The sequence below is a fragment of the Lates calcarifer genome, linkage group LG16_LG22 (genome assembly GCF_001640805.2).
Source record: "Lates calcarifer isolate ASB-BC8 linkage group LG16_LG22, TLL_Latcal_v3, whole genome shotgun sequence".
In the NCBI taxonomy this organism is placed as follows: Eukaryota; Metazoa; Chordata; class Actinopteri; family Centropomidae; genus Lates; species Lates calcarifer.
Genome location: NC_066848.1, coordinates 12,378,852 through 12,398,569, shown reverse-complemented (window position 1 = coordinate 12,398,569; position 19,718 = coordinate 12,378,852). Strand labels below are relative to the sequence as shown.

The window sequence follows — 19,718 nt, the reverse complement described above, 5'->3', positions numbered from 1 at the left end:
TATGTTTTTTTAAGCAACACGAAATGTAAAAAATGTTCACCAACAGTTTTAAAAAATTCTCCAATTTAAATGATAAAATGTGATGTTTATAATTTCCCTCCAGAACAACACTGATGCCCCTCTCAGCAGGATGTCAGTGCCCTCTAAGTCTCCTACAAATCAGTCTTGAAAAAATAAATGCTTTTACTCATCTGACACGGCTATGGTTAAGGTTTGAACAGGTTTGGCTAGGGGAAGATGATAGTGGGTAAAGACAATCATGCTCATAATTAAAAGAAACCCATGTTCACATCAGCGGTTTCCTGCCAAACCAACCTCCTCCATCCTTTTTGGCTCCTATAATAGCATCACATTATTTCCTACCTTGCTCTACAGTAAAACAGAGGGCTTTGTCGCTTTAACATAAACATATTTACTGTAGTTTTTCTGTGAATTTGCTGAATCAAGAGATGCTGTTAATTTCATGGAAGGCTTTTAAAGATGTGTTTTTACTGAAAATATCGGAAAAAGGATTCAGGTAGGTCAGGCTTTGGGAAACTAAAAAACACTCAGTCAAGGTTTAGGAAAGACCGGGGTTAAATATTGAAAAACTCAACAGTAACCTGAAGCGTGATACAGGACATGAACCCTGGTCTCCTGTGTTGAAGTCAAGCACTTTGTACTGTACAACCACGCAACCATTCATCCACCTCAGCCTCCTCTCTGTGCCTTTGTGGCAGTGTAAGAATGTTAAACTACTTCCTGAATTGGAACTAAATGTTCCAGTGAATGTAATTCATGATTGCAAATTAGCTGCGTGTGAACATTGGAAGCAGGGTTATAAAATATGCAGCCTGCCACATGTTCAGATTTAGAAGAACAAAATGTAATGGTTCTGATTTTTTTTAAATAAAGGAGAAGAGACAAACGTTTGGAAGAGATGTTGTGCCTTGTAAAAAGTTGTACTGTCCCCCTACCTGCTCTTGATACAACAGAGATCTTTTAAAGTACCAGGGTTTTGGCTGGATCCTATGCACAGCCATCCTTGGCACCTAGTATAACCTCTCACACTGATTATTATTTCACTTCCTCACATTGTTATTTTATCAGGCTAAGCTCCCGTCAAACTGCCATCTGTTTATGGCTCATGGTGCCAGTGTAAGCAGGACTCAGACACTCCACTGCAGTAATCTGGATTGCAGCAAAAAAGACACCTCAATAAAAGCAGATCTCCTTGCCGCCCACAGTCATAAAGGAGAATAAACAAGGTTAGGGCAGAATAATTATGCTGAGCTGCTTCCTGGTATTAAGGGATGGACGGGACTTCTTCCACTGTACAGACACTAGACCTGTTTTTCTGGTGTACAGGCAGAAGAATTTCCACTGGCCACATTTACACTTTCCATTTGAAGAGCAAGATTCACACTTGATGACTAAAATATTGATAAAACAAAACACAGAATTATTGAATGACAACATGTAGAGATTTCTTCTATTTTTTACAGCCAATAAATACAAACACATATTATTCTGTCTACAGTATCCAGAGGTGTGAAAATATATTTCAGATTAAATAATTATGTCTTACACAACATTCCTGTTAACAATTCTCTTCTTTCTCTGAGCTGAAGTGTGAACATATATAACAAATATAAAAATAACTAGACTCAGTAGCACTTTGTTCAGCTAGAACTTGATCTGCTCTGGCACCTGGCCTCAGATGTGCTTTTTTATGTGTCTGTGCTGGCGACAGTCGTGCCCGAAGGCATTATGTTTTCAGGTTGTCCATCCGTCCGTCCCATTCTTGTGAAAGCGATATCTCAGGAACGCCAGGAACGTCTTCAAATTTGGCAGTATTCACTTCGACTTAAAGATGAACTGATTCGATTTTGGTAGTGAAAGGTCAGAGGTCAAGGTCACTGTGACCTCACATAACATGCTTTTGGCCATTACTCAAGAATTCACGTTCTGATTATGACAAAATTTTACACATTTGTCTAATAGGATAAAATGATGAGGTGATGACATTTTATATCCAAAAGGTCAAAGGTCGATTTCACATTGACATCATAATGTCCTACAAAAACTGTTTTCTGGCCATTATTCAGTGCTATAACTCAGGAACAGAGGAGGAGATTGTAACCATCTGTCACATTTGGCAGATACTGAATTGGTGATACTGATCCTGGGTGCCCACCTTGAAACTGTGGTGATTGTATAGATCTTCTGTGCTGTTGGGTTGAAGATGTGTGAGAAGCATCCACATTTGTAGCATAGAATTTGTAGCTTCTTTGCAGCAACATCCATATTTAAAGCATTGTCTACTGTCATGGCTACAACTTTCTGAATCAGCTTTACTGACCAAGCATTTTAATACATACAAATCTATATGAGTCTAAACAGACATGGATGTAAAGTGCAACTTGACTGCTTGGCGGAGGCATACAATCGCAAGATGGTAATTCTAGTTGTTAAGGTCATTGTTTTTGTTTTTTGTTTTTCTTAGCTGTACTAGCAGTATACAGTATATATAGTAGTGTAAGTACAGCATTGTGAAGCTTAGTCTTATTGTTAATCTTGTTAATTCCTCAAGTAGGTCTTCCTGATTCTTGCCCATATTTCAACCCAGTTTAAGAACTTTGACTGCTGCAACCTTTAACTAATTAAAGACCATTGAGCAGTAGAAAACTGTGATTGTCTTTGAATCGCTGAAGCAGTAGAAATGTGAAATCATTGTAACCATTTGCTCAAATTAGCAGTAATAACAAAGAAAGTAATTAGCGGTCATTCATTTCCCATGAATGCTGGGAGGCAAGAAATACCAGAGAGCAGAGCAATGGCTGGTGGAAATTCACTTACTGAAAGGAGCATTTGTGTTTAGTTTTATGCAAATTAGGAGCAACATAGTGTGCAACTTAATGTTCACTATATTAGCAAAAACCAGAGAATATTACATTACTTAAAGTGACAGCAGTGCTGTTTAACCTCAATTATTATTATATAGTTTTCTAATTATTATATGTACACACAATTTTTAAACAATTTAATACAAAAAAATCCTTGAAAAAATCTGCACAATGCAAAACATCATCCATGTGTGACGTCATGCACATGACTTGGCACATATTAGCTGAAAGACATTCACCTTAAATATTAACCACCGTGGAGAGGGTATTGACATCCACTACAATAAACTTACCATTGTTTTTCTGGCTTTTTAATTCACCTTATCTCCTCAATGCATCCTTTAATATTTGCTAATTGGGTGCAGAGAACCTCTCATGCTCTGTTAGTGATAAGGGATGAATGTTTGGCTGCTTTTGGGAGAGACATGTCTTGTCAGTCGTTACTTGCAGTATTAATGATAAGGCCTTGGAGATGCCGCCCATAAATTACAGAGACATATGTGATGTTGAATGTGTCCTTAACTGACTCCTGGCTCCTGGGAGAAGACACAGTAGTAAATGCCAAGTGTCTGACACTTTCTTAATAAACAAATACAAATACTTAATATTAATACCACATGGACTGTGTTTATATCAAAACCCACATATGAATGGGCATGGTTTAGAAACAGCTGTAGGGATCAGCACGTCTCAAATACAAGCAGATGGAGATGTTCCCCGGTCTAAATGCCAAGTTAGTTTTGGGAACAAAGCAATTATGTCAAGACAAACATTTTTGCTGCCTAATTTTTCCAGCAGTTATTGGACATATGACGCATGTAATCAAGAGATGTTTTTTGGATGTTTTCATATCATTTTACTCAGAAGTAGCTGGGGTTTAGTTTTTTTTTTTACAAACAAATAAAAAGAGAAAAACAAGGGAAAAAAGACAGTTTCCCATTCTTACCTTTTCTTTCCTTCAGGAACATTTTGATTAATTTGCTGGTGATACTTTATTTAAATAGTCCATTATGGATAAACTAGCAGTCATTAACTTACTTTCAAGTGATTCTAATCATAAATAAAAAGCCACTATGTTTCAAGGGCGACACTGAAAAGTGGCCTATGGATATTCAATCAGTGGGTGACCTTTAATTGTTGAGTATGCCCATAGTATTGGCGGACTTTACATTTATAAAGTAGCACAAACCAAAAAAGTGGGTTGTGGTCATTAAGAATACATCATATCAATAAATTAATAAAATCAAATCATTAAAGTAGTGATGCTTACAATATCAATCCTGGTTATTTTCCTCAATAGAGTTGTTTAGTTGTCATGTAATTTCAATGTTTCCTTCTTCCCTGAATTCCTGTCAGAGGTTGAAGTGGTAGCAGAAATGCACAGACTGAAAGCACTTAAAGAAGACTGGTTTTATAATAAGCTGAGTAGCTTCTAACTATCTGTACCACCTGGTAAGTAGAGCTGCAGCAGCTGGCTCTACATACTCCTCCACAGCTTTTCCTCTAAGTGCTTTTGAAGTTTGTGGGTCATGGTCACCCACCACCATCAGACACCACCCTTTGGAACCAGTCTTGTGATCATTGCACCTCAAAGTGTGGCTGCACCAGTGATTACTTGTCCAGCAACTCATCTTTTGCTTTGTCATATTTCTCAGAGACAGACCGTGATGGCGGACGTCCTTTTTGAGCTGTCATCATCATCTGCAGGTTTCACAGCCTTTGCTCAGACAAGGTGTTATAAAGGCTTCACATAAGAACTCACTTAAAATTTACCCACCTGGAATTGTGTGAACTTTAGGAGCTGACTTAGAGCATCTCTTGTGGCTCCAGTAAGTACATCCACTGCCAAGTAGGCACTAAATGCTTGTTCCTGTCAGCAGTGAGTACCTGACAGATGGCCTCGTGCTATTTCACAACCCTTGCCACAATCTTCTGGCAACAGCCCCATCATCACCAGCTTGTGATAGATTTAGCTCATCCTGTGCAACTACAAAGTCCCTTTCTTTTATGAAGGACAGGGCCAGCACCACTCCACTACATGCTACCTCTTCACACCCTCTCTATGGGGTAATTGAATGAATCACTATGATTTAAAGTTATGTCTATATTTTATATATCTATTATATCCATCTCTTATATTTGTGTATCGAGGTACACCCATATTGGTCTGCATTAAGGGAGATTTAGTCTATACTTGAGGTCAATTTGTGTGAAGATATTAGTTTTATGGCTCCCAGATTATTAGCTAACCTAAAAGTTGCTCAATATCAAATAGATTCTGGATTCTACACACAGACACCTTAATCTACGGGGCAGACTGTACTGTGTTTGTATTACTCTCAAGATGACTGTAGCCTCCTTTAAGTCTCTTTTTAGTAAATGTCACTGCAGTTGTAAGTTACGTCATCTGTTGGTGTAGTATTTGCAAATGGAAGATAAAACTTCTGGGTCAGAGTTGGTCTACTCCAGGTTTTGCTTACCAGCAAGGCTGCATCGCTCAATAGATGGAAATCGATAACTGCTGCAGCAGCCGGTGTAGTGGCACAACTTGCCTGATCACATTTCACCCTGAAACAAGCATCCCCACCTCCTTTTATCACTCAGTACAACCTGGATTGGGCATGGTATGTCTTTGAATGTTATCCTTTGCTGAGCAGCACATCATCCAGCTTTGTGTAGAAAAGGCATTAATGACATTATCTGGTGGATTGTTTTCTAAATAACACATTTTGATAAGATTAAATCAAAGGCATTGTTGCATTTTATACGCGGTCAGTATATCACTGTATAAAGTCCTGACTCTCCTTCTCTTGCTGTCTGTCGTCTTGCCATAGGCTACAATCTGCAATTTGCGTGACAATGCAGCACTGCCCAGCCTGTGATGGCAATCAGAGATTTACTGCTTACATCTGTTGGATCGACTAAATATGTATGAATTCAGTGTGTAGTTGCTCTCTCTGCATTGCCACTGCCTCACAACTCTACTACTGTCAGTCCAATCTAGCTCTCCAATTGTTGATTAATTTTTCTCAGCCAGGGTGCTTTTTGTCTAGTCCTGCTTTTTTTGGCAGCAACCATCACTGAACTGAACTCCACAAAACACTGTCCCCCTTCCACCATTCCCCCCAACATTATCGCAACACTCCACACCACAGGACTAACAACTGGAATAGTATATCCATACAATGAGGAAGTGACATGTGTTATTGTATATAGCATAAAAAATATATTTTTATTAACTGCAATAGCATTTGGTACAGTTACAGTAATAGCTACTGATATGCCACTTCTATGTTTTTAATTTTAATTTTAATCACTTTTTAAATTTATCTTTTTATTATTATTATTTACCTGCATGGGGAGGTGTGCATATGTATTTATATATGTGTGCGGTGCATGTGTGTGTGTTAAATGAACCATTTTATTCAAACCTTTTTTGTGCCCCAGCTCTTTTTGCCTTAATTTTTTTTTTACAATAATGGCTTATTATAGTAAACTCTTAAAACCCCTGTCTGCCTCCAGATGTGTCTCTGCTCTTGGCTCCAGCACAAAGTGCACATTACATAAGGCACTACATGAGCAATGGGAGACCAAAGTGTAAAGTTTTAGACAAGGCCTCATAAAAAAGTAAGTTGACAATAATCCTTACTTTCTTTTATAACAGACACTGCTGACTAAACCTCCTTGACTGGTTACCTATGTAAATAATAGGAAAAATAAAATAGAAGACTCTTTAACTGAAGGTATGTTGCGGCGCTCAAGGGGTCGCTAAAGTGACCAAGATTCAAATTACAGCATCTTTAACCTTTATGAAGACATAGTTGTCGACATGACTCATCCTGGCTGGACATCATCTGCTGGTATCACCGCTCTGTTAGATTAGTTGCTGAAAATAGAAACCTGAAATGGCCATGTATTAGTCACCCAATCATTTAGATGGATCCTTGGACCCAACTTGGATTGCTCTGTCCAACCCTGCTGGGACAAATGCTTCAAAATGTCAGGGAACACGTTGTGTTGCAACACAGTAAACAAGTATTGATCTCTCTCTCTCTGTGCACCTGAAAGTATCACAACTACGTGCCTGAGAGTCAAACTTAAGATACAGGGTTTAACATGGGTTTGGAGAGATAGACACCATAATGGTTCTCTGTAATAGTAGCTGGTTGTAAAATGTCTAGCTAGCCCACCCATGTTGGAAAAGGATGTCAGTGTCTGCTGCTTACAGTTTTTATCTGAAAAGGTTTGATTAGTTCAATTTTAGGGAACAACAAACAATACAAAAGCACTCTCCCTCTGTTGTGCAGCCAGTTTCTGCTCCCAGGGGACTGTAAATTTATGGTAGTTAACTACTGCAATCTGAGACAACAGTAAGGCTTGTATAAATATTTTTGTTGGGGTCAAGTCAATGTTGTGCATGAAAATGGAGCATGAATAAACAGTATACGCATATATGGCATATGCTGCATATTTCTTGCATTAAAAAACAGAAAAATATTATTTTCTACAATCAGTGCAACTGAAATGATCTTGTCATTGTCATCTTGTCAGTGTGTCAGTGTGTTGTATCCTTTAAATCCTTGCATGTGAGGGAATCCTGATGCACCTGTGCCTATACTGACTTATCCTGTGACTCTCAAAATGAGACAAGAGCTGGTACAAGGAGTCCGACATTTGGCCTTTTCCCACAGGAACCAGTCTTTCTTCCCTTGTTCTTCAGTCCTGTGACTCTGTCCCTCAGCCAGGATATTAAGCTCTTGACTGTGATTTTATTTGTCTGATTTTCCTTTTTCAAAACTTTCTTATTTGTTTTTCTAATTTTGTTTCTCCATCTTCTGTGATTACAGCAAGTCAAGGTAGCAGATTAAAGACTGATTTCCCTACTGTTTACACCCTTATCTTCACACAGACACATTTTGCCCCCATAAGCCAATTAAAAGATGTTTAACACTCATTAGTAACACATTGCTGTCTCACATGCTTGGAAGAATTTGCTTTGTGAAAAGTTAAAAGTAGACTTTGTTTTGTTAAGAGGCTTTTAAGTTTGCTGTCTGTCATAAATGTTGCAGTTCTGTACATTTGTTCTCGCAGGCATTGTTGTTTTATACTCAGTGTATTCATTTATCTTTTGTGTTCAGCTACATCTGGGTTTGTGTTTTTTGTTTTGTTGTGTTTTTTAATTCCGCGTTTAATGTTTGTTTTCATATACATGTGTACATGCATACAGTATGCATGTTTCTCTGCAAATATGATATGTATTTAACTGTGCATGCTCATGTGTGTGAAATGTGAGAGCAAAACATCTGTGTATGTGCATGGATGCAGTGATATGTGTCTGCAGTGGGGATAGCAGGGAGCCTTCTGATAATAGTAGTATCAGTGTGTGCTCAGTGTCACAAACGGCTGTGAGTTGCTGTTGGCTACTGGGGTTCTTTAACAGCTCTGTGGGAGGTCTGAGATTCTGTCAAGGCACAGGTGCAGCACTCAGCTTCAAATACCTTTCCCTGTGGGATGTAATAGTGTGTGCGAGTGTGATTTTATACAGTACAGGACTGCTATGGCTGTGTTTACATGTGTTTGTTGGCACATGTATTTGTCAGGATATTATGTAAATGGTGTGTGTGTATGTGTGTGTGTGTGTATGTGTCTGTGTGTGCGTGTGTGTGCGCAGTTCTTTCAGTGTAGGGGGGTTTGGGTTAGATGTTCTTACTTGTTCCCACAGTAACAGGTCAGTTGTTCCCTTAAAATAGAATGATTCAGGTTAGTGAACTCTGCAGTCACCCGCAACTGATTTTAAATTTTATGTAAAACTGAATGAATGAATTAATTAATAGTGTAATAATTGCTACAGTTGTAAAATCACAAAAAGCAACTATTTTTGTCATATTTGAAAGTATTTCTAAACACTTAAAAGAAATACATATTTGTCAAGTACATGATGATATTCTTTCTAAGAATTTCTAAGTTTACCGTAATTAGCACTTAGCATTTCTTTTTATTTGTAGTATGTAAATATGATTAATTAAGATGTAGAGATGACATCTCCATATAAAGATGATCTTCATAATATTCCAAAGAAAATGCAGAATGACATTTTGTCAGTTTCCACAACTGTGTATTTTAACTTAGAGTAAAAAGCAAAACATGCTTCTTTACAAAATGGCAATTGCTCGCCTTATTATCCAGTCATCACTAACAGCTTTGATAAAAACAGCAGGATCCTCTGTTTATTGTTTGTGTTTCCATTGTAAAGTGATCCCCAATCAAACAACAAACAGCACTTCATGCACTCCATCACATCACTATTAGCTCTTGCAGGGCTATTTTCTCCCTGTCTCCCCATTAGGTTTAATTTCTGCATAGATATATCCATTTAAAATGTATCCTCGACCTTCTCTTTTCAACCCTGTTAACTAATTAACTAGCACCATGAATTTTCATGATCAAACTGACCAAAAACATCTGTATTCAGACAGAAAGAAATTCCAGAATACATCCCAAGGTTTTACAGTGCTTCCTCAACTCATTTATCTCCTTTTTTCTTCATTCTTTCTGCATGCTGCAAGCCCATACTTGTTGTCTGTGTAATGTTATACCCTACTAACGTCATTAGTAATTTCTGTCAGCCTTTGGCTTTATGCATGAACAAAGTACTATACCTACTGTTTCCTGGCTGTCGTCTGTCATGTTCATATTTTAGATGAATCAGTCAACAGAGTTTTAGCAGAACAACTACAAAACTAATCACCAGAAAACTGTGTTTGACTGACAGACAGAGTGACTGACACTGGAGCTGTTACTAGACACCAGAGCTAAATTTTGAATAAAGATCACCAGCATGTTAACTCCACACCTGATCTGACAGGAGAAAACCACCCCTGTCCGAGGCCTAATGATGTGCAAGGTGCAATCCCAACACTGTCATCTTTACAGACTAGGCAGCCATGTGGGAAAACACATTACTTGTGTGTAAGTGAGATGTCTTTGCAGTTTGCTGGGTGTCATATGAAATATGTGTTGATTGCAATCCTTCTCTCTCATTGAATATGTTGGCTGTCTAGCCTTGTTGATTCAGATGTCAACTTGTAATTTAATACATGGCTTGGAATGTATTCACAGTGTGCAAACAAATCGTCTACAAATGAAGTTATGACTGATTGTTTAACAGGAAAGACAAATTAGACCCAAACATCTTTTCAGTCTTTTCAGACAACCAGCCCGGTAAAGAAGGTTTCTAGCCTCACCTACTGGAGATGAATAGGAATGTCAACTACTCATGTGTCCTTTCTCCATTTCATTCTCTCTGTCACTCTATCCTTCTCCCCTTTCTACTACTCTTTTTGTGCCAAGTCCCTCTTCCCTCCCTCCCGTTGTACCTTTCTACCTCCCTTTTCTGTCATTCTGTCTCTCTCTTCAGAATATGCCAGGACATAACAATGAGCTCCAACAGCACAGACCCTGGTTTCTTCCTGACTGCCAACACCTCGCCACCAGCAGCCGGAGCCTTCCCACAATCCAATGCTCTCCACCAAGGAGGAACTGGAGGAGTCCCCTGGTTGGTTTCTCATGAGAATGATAATTCCTCTTCCACCAGCAAACTCTTAAACCTCACTTCAGAATCCCAAAATGGGAACAGAACTACGGTCCTTGATCCATTGGGTGGCCACCCTGTGTGGCAGGTGGTCCTCATTGTCTTGCTGACAGGTATGCTGTCACTGATCACCATCATCGGCAACATCCTGGTAGTGGTATCCTTCAAGGTGAATCGCCAGCTAAAGACGGTCAATAACTACTTCCTGCTGAGCTTGGCTGTGGCTGACCTCATCATAGGGGTCATCTCCATGAACCTCTACACAGCTTATCTTGTGATGGGTTACTGGGCCATGGGCAACTGGGCCTGCGACCTATGGCTGGCTATAGACTATGTGGCCAGCAATGCATCAGTTATGAACCTACTGGTCATCAGCTTTGACCGCTACTTTTCAATCACCAGGCCTTTGACCTACCGGGCCAAACGGACCACAAAGCGAGCTGGGATTATGATTGGCCTCGCCTGGTTTGTTTCTCTTGTTCTGTGGGCCCCAGCCATCCTGCTGTGGCAGTATTTTGAAGGTCAAAGGACTGTACCTTCAGATGAATGCTACATTCAGTTCCTCTCAGAACCCACTATAACCTTTTGCACAGCCATGGCAGCTTTCTACCTGCCTGTGACGATAATGAGTGTTCTCTACTGGCGCATTTACAAGGAGACCCAGAACCGTTCAAAAGAGTTAGCTGGGCTGCAAGGTTCGGGGGGTCGTGGTGGAATAGGAAGCAGAGGTGGGAATGGTGGGGGTGAGAGAACTCGTTTTGTCCATCAAACAGGAAGTTCTAGAAGTTGCAGCAGCTACGAGCTGACCAGGTTGTCCAAGAGGAAGAGCACATGTCGGGAGTTGGTTGGCCGCTTCCACTGCTGGCCTGGAGTTCGTTCTTGGAGACCTGGTAGTACACGGCAAGGGGAGGGTGATCCAGATCAGAGCAGCAGCGACAGCTGGAACAACAATGATGCTGCAGTCTCGCTGGACCACTCTGGGTCCTCAGAGGATGAGGACTGTGGGGGCAGAGAGATGATTTCCCAAAGTCATACCATTTTCTCCATTGTTCTTAGCCTGCCTGGTATAAAGGCTGCTGTCAACTCCCAGCTCACCTCATGTGAAGATCTGGATGCAGCCTCAGAGGAGGATCCCCTCAGGGGAGCTGAATATAACCGAGACAGTCTCTCAACAGTCACCACCAACACCACTGCCGCCACCACTCCTGATGGAGCAAACAGTTCAGAAAATAGCTACCACCAACGCTTCTGCTCACGCAAGATTCAATCAATGCCTGTCATCCAGGCTACATCTAACCAGGGCTCTCTGGACGGTCCCCCAACAACTGCTACCACTGCCACTGACAGTACCACCACCAGCACAGCTACCAAATCCCCTTCTGTCCCAATGTCCTTCAAAGAGGCAGCTCTAGCAAAGCGTTTTGCAGCCCGAGCTCGGACTCAGATCACCAAGAGGAAGCGCATGTCCTTAGTGAAGGAGAAGAAGGCAGCTCAAACTCTCAGTGCCATCCTCTTTGCTTTTATCATCACATGGACACCTTACAACATCATGGTGCTGATCAATGCTTTCTGTAAAGGTTGCATCCCGGAGACCCTGTGGGCAGTGGGATATTGGCTTTGCTATGTCAACAGCACAGTCAACCCCATGTGCTATGCACTGTGCAACAAGACTTTCCGTACAACCTTTAAGATGATACTGTTGTGTCGCTGGGACCAGAAAAAAAGGAGGAAGCAGCAGTTTCAGCAGAGGCAGTCAGTGGTCTTCCACAGGAGGATTCCCAGGGAGTCTACGTAAAGGACAGGAAATTTGGTTGATATCAAAGATTCAAAAGATTTAACATAGGACAAGGAAAAGGAAGAAGCATCCATGTTGTTGTTTCTGTGGAGTTTCTTTACTCGATCCTTAATGTGTTTATCTGCTGGTATGTCAAACACAGCAATCCTATGTGGTGGTCTTGAGGTGTGTGTTTGTGTCGGTGCATTCATTTAGCAAAGCTGTGTGTATGCATGAAGGGTTGTATAAGATAAGGTCCAGAAATGAAAAGGTTTCCCTCTGACCTTGAAGAACCATTTCACGCTAGTACAGCTGAGAGAAAATGAACTGAGTGGAAACAACAGAAAAGGGCTTTCAAATGCATTGCAGGAGAATTATTGAAGTGCAATTGACACAAGGGGAATTGATATCTTTGTCACAGGGTTGGGGATTCACATTTCTTATCATTTCTCTTTATGGGTAGCTAGATCTGTTATGTGCAGCGTGGTTTTGCATTTCTAACAAAACTATGTGTCTGTAATATGTCACTGAAAGCCAAGACAAAAACTATTTTGTTTTCACAGGCTTCTGCATTGTACTGATTTGACCTGCCATCCTCTTGACTGGCATGTGTTTTTATCAGAACTCCTGTACATTGCCTTTCTACATGGATATAGCTTTCCTGTGTCTGATGGAGTACAAAAGGTTCTTAAACTGTGTCCTTATTTTTCGTCAACAGAGATGTTATTTTTGTGATATTCATCTTTGGTTTTCTAAATATTTCCGAGATTTTGAGCCAGTCTGAAAATGATTCTTCTGATGAACTGAGTTGTGAATATTCTGTGTGGCACCACAGTCAGTGAGCTGCTGTGTTCAATGTGATTGTTGTGGTTTTTATGGTGGAGACAATAAGTACATTGGTTGTGTTTTATGTACTTGCAGTTTTCTGTCAAGAGTATTGATTATATAATAATAATATTCTGTTTGTGTACATTTGGATATTTCTGACTTGATACACAATGATTGGTTGTACACAAAAGATGTTCATTTATAAAGATGTGTGTTTCTTTTAAATTTCTACAAAATAACACATCTGAGGATCTCTTTGTAAAAGGCCACCCATCTTTGATGTAGTAGAGCAATGGCAGCCTCTAGTGGCTTGAGAAAGACTTGTTGCCCAGGCATTGTTGGTCCAACTTCTTCAGTGCAGTATCAAAATTGCATTCTGCTAATATGAAGACAAAGATAAGAGTTTTTATCATTATTGTGCAGCAGTTATGCATACTTTAAGCTGTTTGATTTTATAAATTAGCTTAGAGTTATAAAATTTAAATTGAATTGTGTCAAAATATCTATTTGACATGTAAAAAAAGAATGGCCACAGTACAATATTTAACTTTCTGTCATCATCTGGCTTTTTTAAATTTTCATTTCATTTCATATGATTTATGGGTGAAGTATTTTGTCTTTAAAATTATTAGTAAGACTTACAGCTATTGATTTGTAAATAGAATTGATACCTGTCTTGGTCAACAGTACATCATGTTATTCTGCATAGAAAAAGTCAACATAAAAATTCCAGCTAAGGCAAGAATTTGTTTTTATTTTTATTTGTAATGCACATTATGTTATTCTTATCTTAAGTAGATCTTTTTACATTGTTGCTGCACCCAAATCTTTTCAGTATGAATATTGTGCAAAAGGTTTTGGAGGCAAATGATAAACTTTATCATGACAACTGGCACACTGCAGAACGTGTAGATTGGATTATGTTGGATGCAGTGGTCATACATGAAAGTTATGACTTATGTGCTGTATGCAATAGAGATCTTTAAAAAAATATCCCATGCCTGTCAACAGTGGATATTTTGTCTGCTTTCAACACAATGTGCTCCAGTGTCATAATACACTCTTCATCAAAATATGAGGTTTTTGTACTTAAGTATTGGGAATGTAAACTACCAAAATGGTGAATACAAACATTTTGTTACATTTCAAGTATGCCAATCATACTCATATTTTAAGTCAATAAACAAACAAAAAACGTTTTGACAGAAATTATCTGTGTCTTGTGTCACAAGTTTTGTTTTGTTTTTTACTGAATATTGTCCTCACATTGACATTATTACAAATTCACATCTAAGACCAGTTTTATACTGCAGTACCTGAAGCAGCCAACTAGACCAGCTTTAGCTTTAGTGGGTGATGAGCGCTAGGTGAGTGTCCTCATTTTTATTTTAGTTTGCAAAATTCCCATTGTGCTGTCAGTACTAAAAAGTCTGTACTGTTGTGAGCCATTAGTTATTATTTGTCTGTATCAGTTATAGATATGTTGATGTATATTTTAGTGCCACCAAAAGATGGCAAAAACCTCTGCATCAATTGTGCAATATTAGGTCTGTAAGGATGTACTTGAATATATGCATTGTTGTTATGATGACCGTTGTTTCCTCCATTGTTTCTGGGAGACTTATTTGGAGAAGTATGCTGCAATATTTTCACATGCTGCTTGTAAGGGCCTCCAAATCAGTTTTTTTTTCCCAAACCAAAAACATGCCCAGTATATTTAATCATATTGAAATCTAGAATGCCAATCCATTATTTTGAGACCACAAGCAGCATCTTTAATAACTATGACCTTATTATCTCAGCAGGACACTGGGTCACTGTAAAGCTGTGGAATTAATTTCCTGCCAGTCAAAGCGAGGTTAGTGCATGATATTTTAAAATTAATTTATATTTGAGCATTTATGATGCCTTCACTCAAAACCAAATCAACAACTGCAGACTCTTTTATTATATACAGTGTTCATTGATTCTCCACCATGCTACACTGATAGTTGTAGACATGGGTTTGAGAGTCTTGAGACTTGTTCATCAAACCTTTACTCCACACACCAGGTGTCTAACAACCTGTTCCATAAAGTAAGTTTACTGAGTTTCCTGAGTAAATTTGTCATGTTACACCCTGGGACCTGCTCAGATTTGGGGAAAGATAAAATGCTGTCCATGATATGCTCTACCAAAATTATTACAACTCCCATTTCTGTATATGAATGCTCCAGTATTCCAGGTGTTAAAAAATATTGTCTTCATTTTTTGTTTGACTTTAACATTCTCTATGTAATTGAATTATCTTATAGTGTGTCAGCTCTTATCAGAAACCTGTAGAGATTAAGGTCACAGACATATATGGTAACAGCCTTTGTTGGGAGGACACAGCTGAAACTCATTTGTTGATTGGAGGGATGGACTTAAATGTGGCACCAGGGTGCACCCAACCAAAAGAATACTGACTGACTTAATATTATGTGTGGTGGTGGAAGCTTTTGTCTAATTTTCTGTTATATGTGACCCTCATCACTGTCTGCTACTACAATAACATTAGTACTGAGTGTCTTATTTTAACCAGAAACTGAATAAACACAAGAGAGGGTTTTGACTGTTGCACAGTTCTGTCTTCCAATGATGAGGCCTGATGAAGTTAGTGAGGGGAGTGTCAGACAGTGCTAATGGGAGATGGCCAAGGAGACCAGACATGTGATGAGGAAAATACCAACTTCATGTGACCCATGGCTAAGGAGCGGCTCATAGGCGAAGACAAATGCCCATTTGTGTTGTTTTCTCTAGTCAGTGCTGAACCACTGAGGAGAATCCACCACTCAGGCAAGTAGACACATTTATGATATATTTTTTAAGTTCAAGAAGCTTTTCTACAGTTTTTTCGCTATTTAATAAATAGTTTCATTTGGCCACAAATTTTGAGAATTTGACTCATGCAGCAGAGTGATTACATAATGTGTGTTGGTTTTACCAATAACGGACAACAACATGTTCTTGAAGTTTTCAAGAGGACGAAAGTTTTATCAGTTATTAAGTGTTTGGACAAACTTTAATGAATGTGTCAGCTGTTAAGTTCTGGTAAAAGTTTAGAGGTAGCGATTTTTATAATTAGTGTTTTGAAGGTTCGACTTTGACTAAACCACACCCAAAGGCATTAATCAGTTCTCTTACATGCCTTCGTACAGGCACACGGACACACATACACATATACACAATTAAATAAATATAAATTTTTAGCTCTAAGAGATGTTTGTAAATTCATTAAGTGTAGATGAGTGCATTTGTAATTTGTGAAAAACAAATTTTGGCATAAGAATGGTTTTGTACAATATGGTTTGAATAAAATTTGCTCTATATACTGGGGCTGAAAATAACTACTTTCATTATGGATAAGTCTGATTATTTTCTGAATTAATTATTGGTTTGATCTACAAAGTAGATTAGATAGGAAATAGTGAAAAAGCCCATCAGCTGTACAAAACCCAATGATATTCAGTTCACTATTGTAGAGGAGGAAGAAACAGCAAATATTCACATTTCAGAAGCCTGAAACCATTAAATCTTTGGTGTTTTGTGTTTTTTAAAAAATGACAAGCTATCAAGCAATTTGCAAAATTGCTCTGATAAATTGTTTGTAGATCAGTTGCCATTTAATTTTCTGTAGATCGCTTTGTTTCTGTTGTTGTCACCTGCATGTTGTCACATGAATCTCAATCTAGGTTTTCCTGAATCAATCCAGATATCTCTGGGAAATCAAAACATTTATATAAGTAATGGGTGCATAAATTCTACACATACAATATATAATACATACAGGATACACAATGGACAATATAGTAAAAGAAAGGACTAATCAGTACAAGACAGTTTATGATCACCAAAAATTGTACACACTGCGTGGCAACAAGAGACATAAGACCTCTTATGTCTGCTTGCACAACAGATTGCCTTTCCTCTGCTATTGTGATTGTTCATATAAAATGAATCAATGCAATTTTAACATTCTCTCTCCTTTCTTCAGCCCATCTACATCATCCCCCTCTGGCTGAAGGCACTGTGGTCAGGATGCAGACTATTAAGACAGTGGAGACCCAAGTGCCCTTTCTGAAAGAGAGTTTCTTTACTACCACTTTCAAAGGAAGGAGGAAGAGCAGTGTTACCAACATCCTCCGTAAACAACAGCACTCACTCCTGAATCAACACCAGCAACAGCAGTGTATTTTAGAGCATCAGCAGCAGCATCCCAAGCAACTTCTTTCCCCTTCAGTCAAAAATGGACAAGGGCAGCGCACTCCGGAGCATCCACAGCTTGCCCGCTCGAACAGCAGCCCGTTATACAAGACAGCCGAGCGTGCTGGAGCAGATGGGGATAGAAAGGAGGGGCAAAAAGAGAGGAAGGATCAGAGAGTGAGAGAGGCTGCACAGGGGAGGGCGGGGGAGCGAGCAGTGAGTGGTAGCGAGCCAGCGGCTGTCAGTGCCAGTCTCCTCCTCCTTTCATCATCAGCATCAGCGGCGCTGGGGGAGGCAACATCATCCTCACAGCTGCCTCTAACTGTGGTGGGCAAACAGCAGGGATTAGGTGGTTCTGAAAGGGCTCTGACCAACAGAGGACTAGAATCGGAAGCAGCCAAGGAGGAAGCCCAGCATGCTCAGCCTCGACCCCAGCACCATGGCCTGTTAGCAAAGGGAGTCCGCCTGCTCAGGAACATGGGGAACCAGGAGACAAAGCAGAAGAAAGGAGGAGGAAGTGATGGAGCAGCAGGGGATGTCTCCGGTGATGGTGATGCTGATGAGAGGGAAGTGGACAAAAAATCTAAAAAGTCCCACAACAAGATAAGTAAAGGAGGAGAACATAATGGTAAGAAAAAATCTAAGCCAGAGTCGAAGAGTTCTGTGTTTTCCAGCATGAAGATCAGGAAGAGTTTATCCAAGGCAAAAGGGTTGTCTAAGGATGACATTTTGGAAGACGGGAGGTCAACACACTTCGGCAAAGCAGCCGGTCCAGAGTCGAGCCTGTCAACTGATGACATGGGAATGCTATTAGATGTCGACGGGGATCAACAATCCATGGTGGATGAGATTTGCCGGAAGACAAGCTCGGGGTCAGACGCTGACCTCTACAGTTTTCACTCAGCAGCAGCTGAAAATGAAGACCTGCTCTCTGACATCCAGCAGGCCATAAGAGACCAATGCGTGGCCACCAGCGGGGTACTGGAGATGGTAACTGGCCACTTACCTAAAGGCTCGACGTCTGAGGGAAACAAAACCCTTGAGAAGGTAATATCTAACCAGCAGTTTAATCTGGATAAGGGGGTTGGTAGTGGAAGTGTAGATCAAGAAATAATAGGTGAATGTAAGAAATTAGAGAACGAAAGCCACAACATACCCATATCAAGAAATTCATCTGGTCCAGGGTCCCTGAGTGAAAGTGGTCCGCCGTCTTCAGCCCCAGACACGGAGAGAAGCAGTGGCAGCCTTTTCCCAAAGACTAACAGCACGTACAGCTTCCCAGACACTACAGCCACCACCACCTCGTATGAGAGTGCCGAGGAGCCACAGGAAGACTTGGAGAGCCCCATTCTCCACCACCAGCAGTGTCAAGGTAATCTCGCTGCACAGGGCAAAAACATAAGTGTGCCATGTGTTCGCTTGGATCCAGTGGTGGCAGGGCCAGTGGGGGCTCACAAAAGTGCAAGCAGCTTGGACTTGTCTATGGAGAGGGAAGAGGAAGAGGAAGCGGTGAGACGGGGCTTCCTGTCCCTGAAAAGGAGGAAAAGTAGTATGTCTTTTAGCCAGTTAACAACAGATAGCCCCTCTGTTTCTCAACCTAGGCAGACATCCTCCAGCTCCCCCTCCACTGTCAAACTCTACCCTCCAGTTCACCCCTCCTATGTTAAGACCACCACCAGGCAGCTCACCTCTCCAATTGGCTCCCCATTAACTAGCCCCCACGTGCCAAGGAAAACAGATGCCAACAGTGCTTCAGTGGAATCCAGCGGGACACAGGGATTTAGGAGACGCAAGCAGAGGTCCTGCTCCATTGCTGGGCCTCTCAGCGTGTCTGCAGACTGGTCCCCAGAGGTGTTTGAGCGAAGAGGAGGGCAGGTTGGCGGGGCCAAATTCCCAGAGCAGGAGACACCAGAGAAGAGTCACACAGGTGGGACTTACTGGACACTGGGCTCCAGGAGAGCACATTATGGACGGCAGACCTCCACTACTACAGTACCCTACCTGGATGTCTTCTCTGGTGAGTCACATGTGAAACGGGTAGTTGAACTGTTGCCATACATGAAGTCAGTCAGGGCAGGTATGTTAAGACTGTTAATAAAACATAGATTGGACTTTTTGGTATGGACTCCCTCACTGATTAGTACCTTATTATGTAAAATAACCCTATAATCCATTAGCAATATAACCCACCGTCTTTACCAAAGAATAGTTCTCTTTGGGTAAGGGATAAGGAGATATATATTTAGGTTACTTGACTGGATGATGTGAACCAGGAGGGAGTAGCCTCATGAATTTTGAACCAATTGGATGATACCAGGATGTGTAAAAACATGAATGAACAAGAACCAGGGGATCTGCCTGAGAGGAAGTAATGAATGATGAGGCAGAGAAGAAAGGATTAAGAATGAATTGTCTT

The 19,718-nt window shown here is 40.3% G+C and overlaps 2 protein-coding genes across 3 annotated transcripts in view; both read left to right on the top strand.

The window, feature by feature from the left end:
- The window catches only part of chrm3a (cholinergic receptor, muscarinic 3a), a 75,271-nt gene extending 60,984 nt beyond the window's left edge, over nt 1–14,287 (top strand). For both annotated transcript variants that reach the window (XM_018696990.2, XM_018696989.2), the window contains one exon: nt 10,303–14,287. In XM_018696990.2, coding sequence (XP_018552506.1) covers nt 10,322–12,271 — 1,950 coding nt within the window. In that variant the 5' untranslated portion in view covers nt 10,303–10,321 and the 3' untranslated portion in view covers nt 12,272–14,287. The remainder of the gene's footprint in view (nt 1–10,302) is intronic.
- A 1,193-nt stretch (nt 14,288–15,480) lies between these two features.
- Nucleotides 15,481–19,718, top strand: part of fmn2a (formin 2a) — a 39,544-nt gene continuing 35,306 nt past the window's right edge. The window contains exons 1-2 of the mRNA XM_018696992.2: nt 15,481–15,895; nt 17,094–19,319. Of these exons, the coding sequence (XP_018552508.1) occupies nt 15,802–15,895; nt 17,094–19,319 (2,320 nt within the window). The 5' untranslated portion in view covers nt 15,481–15,801. The remainder of the gene's footprint in view (nt 15,896–17,093; nt 19,320–19,718) is intronic.